This window comes from Lampris incognitus, chromosome 15 (assembly GCF_029633865.1).
Source record: "Lampris incognitus isolate fLamInc1 chromosome 15, fLamInc1.hap2, whole genome shotgun sequence".
Classification (NCBI taxonomy): Eukaryota; Metazoa; Chordata; class Actinopteri; order Lampriformes; family Lampridae; genus Lampris; species Lampris incognitus.
Window position 1 is genome coordinate 47603367 of NC_079225.1, and position 7320 is coordinate 47610686.

The 7320-nt window shown below is 51.5% G+C and overlaps 1 protein-coding gene across 1 annotated transcript in view; it reads left to right on the forward strand.

Moving 5' to 3' along the window:
• Positions 1-3524: 3524 nt before the first annotated feature.
• Positions 3525-7320, forward strand: part of slc35d3 (solute carrier family 35 member D3) — a 19461-nt gene continuing 15665 nt past the window's right edge. Inside the window, 1 exon segment of the mRNA XM_056294245.1 lies at positions 3525-4406. Coding sequence (XP_056150220.1) covers positions 3525-4406 — 882 coding nt within the window.

Consider the following 7320-nt stretch of genomic DNA (forward strand, 5'->3'; position numbering starts at 1 on the left):
CATCTTTCTGTCATTCCTCATCTTTCCTCATCTTTCTGTCATTCCTCATCTTTCTGTAATTCCTCATCTTTCCTCATCTTTCTGTCATTCCTCATCTTTCTGTCATTCCTCATCTTTCCTCATCTTTCTGTCATTCCTCATCTTTCTGTCATTCCCCATCTTTCTGTCTTTCCTTATCTTTCTGTCATTCCTCATCTTTCTGTCATTCCTCATCTTTCCACATCTTTGTCTTTCCTCATCTTTCTGTCTTTCGTCATCTATCTGTCTTTCCTCATCTTTCCTCATCTCTGTCTTCCCACATCTTTCTGTCTTTCCTCATCTTTCTGTCTTTCCTCATCTTTCTGTCATTCCTCATCTTTCTGTCATTCCTCATCTTTCTGTCTTTCCTCATCTCTATCTTTCCTCATCTTTCTGTCTTTCCTCATCTTTAAGTCATTCCTCATCTTTCCACATCTTTCTGTCTTTCGTCATCTTTCTGTCTTTCGTCATCTTTCCTCATCTTTCTGTCTTTTATCATCTTTGTCTTTCCTCATCTTTAAGTCATTCCTCATCTTTCCACATCTCTCTGTCTTTCGTCATCTTTCTGTCTTTCCTCATCTTTCCTCATCTTTCTGTCTTTCCACATCTTTCTCTTTCATCATCTTTCTGTCATTCCTCATCTTTCCTCATCTCTGTCTTCCCACACTTTTCTGTCTTTCCTCATCTTTCCTCGTCTTTCTGTCTTCCCACATCTTTCTGTCTTTCCTCATCTTTCCTCATCTTTCTGTCTTTCCACATCTTTCTCTTTCATCATCTTTCTGTCATTCCTCGTCTTTCCTCATCTCTGTCTTCCCACACTTTTCTGTCTTTCCTCATCTTTCCTCATCTTTCTGTCTTCCCACATCTTTCTGTCTTTCCTCATGTACGATGGGCGATCTAAACATTGTGTTGTACTCATGCTCATGCCGCTGTGTTAGTAGGGTTGATGCAGGAAGTTGTGATTCACGGCAGTAATGCAGGACGCCCAGAGAAGAGAAAGTCCTGCTCTGCACGGTGCCAAGTCTCCCGTTCTAACAGGAGGGCTTTGTTAAAACCTGAGAATGGCACAGCACTGAACAAGTTTTACTGTTTAATCGTTACGAAATGAAGTAATCCTGACATTCAGACTAAAGCCTTCCTGTCCTTGAATTAAAACCCCTGGTTTTATTGGGTTCACCTTTGGTGTGAAAGGGTTTGTGGCTCAAAAGCAGTCCTGCACACGACACAGGAATCAGGAACGGACGCCAGCCAGGATGACTGTCGGAACTGCTGGTCTGCATGGGCTAGCAGTTAGCTTAGCCTGCCCCGCGTCCTGTCAGCCTGCCCTCCGCGTTTCCTCCTGGGGCGCAGCTACGGGCAGCAGCAGACCAGGCTCCCCCAGCTGATCCAACGCCAGCTCCCCCAGCTGATCCAACGCCAGCTCCCCCAGCCAGACACCTTTGACACACCTCCCCACGCTCCACATGATGACACCCAAAACACAGTCAAGGCCAGGCGAGGCCTCCGCCAGACCGCCCTTGATGTTATCAGAACCGCCGGTCTGCATGGGCTAGCAGTTAGCTTAGCCTGCCCCGCGTCCTGTCAGCCTGCCCTCCGCGTTTCCTCCTGGGGCGCAGCTACGGGCAGCAGCAGAGGAGGCTCCCCCAGCTGATCCAACGCCAGCTCCCCCAGCCAGACACCTTTGACACACCTCCCCACGCTCCACATGATGACACCCAAAACACAGTCAAGGCCAGGCGAGGCCTCCGCCAGACCGCCCTTGATGTTATCAGAACCGCCGGTCTGCATGGGCTAGCAGTTAGCTCGGCCTGCTCCGCTTCCGCGTCCTGTCAGACCGCCCTCAGTGCTTCCTCTTCGGGTGCAGCTCCATGCAGGGCCGTGGTTCCTGGGCCCACAGGACGCAGCAGACCAGGCTCTCCCAGCTGGTCCAATGCCAGCTCCCCCAGCCATCAAACCAAGATAGACTTGGACACTAGGGACGGGACGATTCACAAGTCTCACGGTGTGATACATCTCACATTTCAGGGCTCACGATTTTGATTCAGTATGATGCAGAGGATGTCTTGGTAGGCAAGAAACAAAACACCGTTGCAGTTCTCCATTTTTCATTTATTTTAGAAGTAGGCCCAACATCTTTGGAACGTGTTGCAGGCATCAAATTCACAATGAGGGAATATTTGCAAAAAAAACAATAAAGTTCATCAGTTTGAACATTAAACATCTTGTCTTTGTAGTGTATTCAACTGAATATAGGTGGAAAAGGATTTGCAAATCATTGTATTCTGTTTTTATTCACCTTTTACACAACGTCCCGACTTCACTGGAGTTGGGGTTTGTAGAACAGGGAGCGATTGGCCACCAAATTGGGAGAAAAAAGGGAAAAATCCGAAATAAATGTATAAAGAAAGAATTGGATGCAGTGTCGTCCCGCCCCTACTAGACACAGATGTGGACAAAGACACTGCATGGACGGTAGTGGGTGAGGCCGCCGTTCGCGCCGCCATGTTCCCACACCGGAAGTGGGTCGTCATGGAAACGAATCTCAGCAGTCATACGTGTTGTGCTTGACACATGATAAACACGAAGTCGTGGGTTCACATGCTGGAGGAGGGACGTAGTCCACCCGCCATGTCTCACACCCGCCATGTCTCACACCCGTCATGTCTCACACTCACCATGTCTCACACCCGCCATGTCTCACACCCGTCATGTCTCACACTCACCATGTCTCACACCCGCCATGTCTCACACCCGCCATGTCTCACTCTCACCATGTCTCACACCCGCCATGTCTCACACCCGCCATGTCTCACACCCGCCATGTCTCACACCCACCATGTCTCACACCCGCCATGTCTCACACCCGCCATGTCTCACACCTGCCATGTCTCACACCCGCCATGTCTCACACCCGCCATGTCTCACACCCACCATGTCTCACACCTGCCATGTCTCACACCCGCCATGTCTCACACCCACCATGTCTCACACCTGCCATGTCTCACACCCGCCATGTCTCACACTCACCATGTCTCACACCCGTCATGTCTCACACTCACCATGTCTCACACCCACCATACACATGAGGTGATGACACAGGTGATGATCTGACTATTCTGGTCTGAAAGATACTCAGCATATGGTTCTGTGTGTGTGTGTGTGTGTGTGTGTGTGTGTGTGTGTGTGTGTGTGTGTGTGTGTGTGTGTGTGTGTGTGTGTGTGTGTTCAGGTTTTGGGACTACAGTAAGCAGCAGTCTGGTTTGGAAACTGTGGAACACCATACAGAGTTTGTCTGTGGACTGGACTTCAACCTACACAACCCCAACCAGGTAAAACACACACACACACGTGCTGTGGCCTCAATTCGGCATCAATTAAGCGAGTTGATTCTTCCTAAAACTAAAACTAAAACTAGACTGATGGTGGACAAACCAGCAGGCAGCTGTGACGTCAGCAGTTTCCTGTGTGGGCCACGTTAGAGAGACGGTTTAACCCTCACACGGTTTATGTTGACTTCCTGTGTCAGAGGACTTCCCGTGTCACAGGACTTCCCGTGTCAGAGGACTTCCCGTGTCAGAGAACTTCCTGTGTCAGTGGACTTCCTGTGTCAGAGGACTTCCTGTGTCAGAGAGCTTCCCATGTCAGAGAACTTCCTGTGTCAGAGGACTTCCCGTGTCAGAGGACTTCCCGTGTCAGAGGACTTCCCGTGTCACAGGACTTCCCATGTCACAGGACTCCCTGTGTCAGAGGACTTCCCGTGTCACAGGACTTCCCGTGTCAGAGGACTTCCCGTGTCAGAGAACTTCCTGTGTCAGAGGACTTCCCGTGTCAGAGGACTTCCCGTGTCAGAGGACTTCCCGTGTCAGAGGACTTCCTGTGTCAGAGGACTTCCCGTGTCAGAGGACTTCCCGTGTCAGAGGACTTCCCGTGTCAGAGGACTTCCTGTGTCACAGGACTTCCCGTGTCAGAGGACTTCCCGTGTCACAGGACTCCCTGTGTCAGAGGACTTCCCGTGTCACAGGACTTCCCGTGTCAGAGGACTTCCCGTGTCACAGGACTTCCTGTGTCAGAGGACTTCCCGTGTCAGAGGACTTCCCGTGTCAGAGGACTTCCCGTGTCAGAGGACTTCCTGTGTCACAGGACTTCCCGTGTCAGAGGACTTCCCGTGTCACAGGACTTCCCATGTCACAGGACTTCCTGTGTCAGAGGACTCCCTGTGTCAGAGGACTTCCTGTGTCACAGGACTTCCCGTGTCAGAGGACTTCCCGTGTCAGAGGACTTCCTGTGTCACAGGACTTCCTGTGTCACAGGACTTCCTGTGTCAGAGGACTCCCTGTGTCAGAGGACTCCCTGTGTCAGAGGACTTCCCGTGTCAGAGGACGTCCCGTGTCAGAGGACTTCCTGTGTCAGAGGACTTCCTGTGTCACAGGACTTCCTGTGTCAGAGGACTTCCTGTGTCAGAGGACTTCCTGTGTCTCAGGACTTCCTGTGTCAGAGGACTTCCTGTGTCAGAGGACCAGGACGTTCTGCATGTGCACAGCTGCTTTTTCTCGTCACAGTTTCTGCAGCGTGGTTTTGGTGAAGGAAGAAAAGGAAATACAAACCTTGTCTGAAGTTTTCCAGTTTGAATGCAATGCAGGATTTCTTTGCTCCGTCTGAGCTGCACAGAACCAGAACCAGAACCAGAACACTCCGTCTGCATGCAGCTATGAATTGTTTTACTCTCAGGAAACATTCACCGCCCTGCTCAGCTGTGACTCGATGCTGGATAATACTGTGTTCATTACTTCATTGTTCAAGTCCTGGTCATACCTGCCGTCATGCCCCAGGTCCAGTACTGTAGCTGCCACACAACGACAACACCATCACCACGTTTGTCTCACCTGGACACTGACATTTGATTCTGACGTCACACCGGACTGGATAATACTCCACATCACCAACACAACAACATGAAATAAAACTGAACATTACGGCGGTCTGGGTTCAGCCTGGTGGCATGGTGGCGCAGTGGTTAGCATGGTCGCCTCGCAGCAAGAAGGTCCTGGGTTCGAGCCCCGGGGTAGTCCAACCTTGGGGGTCGTCCTCTGTGTGGAGTTTGCATGTTCTCCCCGTGTCTGCGTGGGTTTCCTCCGGGTGCTCCAGTTTCCTCTCACAGTCTGAAGACATGTAGGTCAGGTGAATCGGCCGTACTAAATTGTCCCTAGGTGTGAATGTGTGTATATGTGTGTGTGTGTGTGTGTGTGTGTGATGGCCTGGCAGCCTGTCCAGGGTGTCCCCCCGCCTGCTGCCCAATGACTGCTGGGATAGGCTCCAGCATCTCCGTGACCCTGAGAGCAGGATAAGCAGTTTGGATAATGGATGGATGGATGGATGTACACATACTGTGTGGGATGGGTTTGATACTCGTTTGTAGTTGGCTGTTGATCATACCAATGAAAACCCTAAAGGGGGGCTCTTATTGTGAAAATATGGCAGGATGACTGGAAGGTGCATGTAGGATGGTGAAGGAGGATGTCTGCCAGCATGTAGGATGGTGAAGGAGAATGTCTGCCAGCATGTCGGATGGTGAAGGAGGATGTTCACCCGTATGTAGGGTGATGAAGGAGGCTGTCCGCCAGTATGTAGGATGGTGAAGGAGGTTGTCTGCCAGCATGTAGGATGGTGAAGGAGGATCTTCACCCGTATGTAGGGTGATGAAGGAGGATGTCCGCCAGCATGTAGGGTGGTGGAGGATGTCCGCCAGTGTGTAGGATGGTGGAGGAGAATGTCTGCCAGCATATAGGATGGTGAAGGAGGATGTCCGCCAGCATGTAGGGTGGTGGCGGATGTCCGCCAGCGTGTAGGATGGTGAAGGAGGAGGATGTCCGACCGCATGTAAGATGGTGAAGGAGGATGTCCGCCAGCGTGTAGGGTGGTGAAGGAGGATGTCCGCCAGCATGTAGGGTGGTGAAGGAGGATGTCCGCCAGCATGTAGGGTGGTGAAGGAGGATGTCCGCCAGCGTGTAGGATGGTGAAGGAGGTTGTCTGCCAGCATGTAGGATGGTGAAGGAGGATCTTCACCCGTATATAGGGTGATGAAGGAGGATGTCTGCCAGCGTGTAGGATGGTGAAGGAGGATGTCCGCCAGCGTGTAGGATGGTGGAGGAGGTTGTCTGCCAGCATGTAGGATGGTGAAGGAGGATCTTCACCCGTATGTAGGGTGATGAAGGAGGATGTCCGCCAGCGTGTAGGATGGTGAAGGAGGATGTCCGCCAGCGTGTAGGATGGTGGAGGAGAATGTCTGCCAGCATATAGGATGGTGAAGGAGGATGTCCGCCAGCATGTAGGGTGGTGAAGAAGGATGTCCGCCAGCATGTAGGGTGGTGAAGGAGGATGTCCGCCAGCGTGTAGGATGGTGGAGGAGAATGTCTGCCAGCATATAGGATGGTGAAGGAGGATGTCCGCCAGCATGTAGGGTGGTGAAGAAGGATGTCCGCCAGCATGTAGGGTGGTGAAGGAGGATGTCTGCCAGCGTGTAGGATTGGTGGAGGAGAATGACTGCCAGCATATAGGATGGTGAAGGAGGATGTCCGCTAGCATGTAGGGTGGTGAAGGAGGATGTCCGCCAGCGTGTAGGGTGGTGAAGGAGGTTGTCCGCCAGTATGTAGGATGGTGAAGGAGGATGTCCGCCAGCGTGTAGGATGGTGAAGGAGGAGGATGTTCAACAGTATGTAAGATGGTGAAGGAGGATGTCCGCCGGCATGTAGGGTGGTGAAGAAGGAGGATGTCCGCCAGCATGTAGGGTGGTGAAGAAGGATGTCCGCCAGCATGTAGGGTGGTGAAGGAGGATGTCCGCCGGCGGCGTGTCATATACGGCGGTGTGTCGATATCTTTGGGGAACATGTGGCGTTTTTATGTGAACCAGTCCCGGCTGAGTGTTGACTGACATGTAGGCGACTGTTTGAAACCTTGGCTTGTCTCTCCTGTGTAGTTTTGTGGCTGTTGTGGCGTACAGACTAAAAATGAAAACCCCGTGAGCACAACTCCCCAAACTAGCTGGCTAGCTCGCACAACAGATTAGCTCCACTATAACCACTTCTTTTGTCAGGTACAACATGTTGGAACTGCTGTAGGCACTGTGTTGACACACTGTGTTGACACACTTTGTTAACACACTTTGTTAATTGCTGTGAAATGTTTGTGCAGAAGTGTGGTTGAGGGCTGAGGCTTTAATGCACATTAATAATTTCATATACGTTGTTCACGCTTGGAGACAGCAGCAGATGTCAGGCGGGGAAACGAGCCCGGGACTCGTCAGCG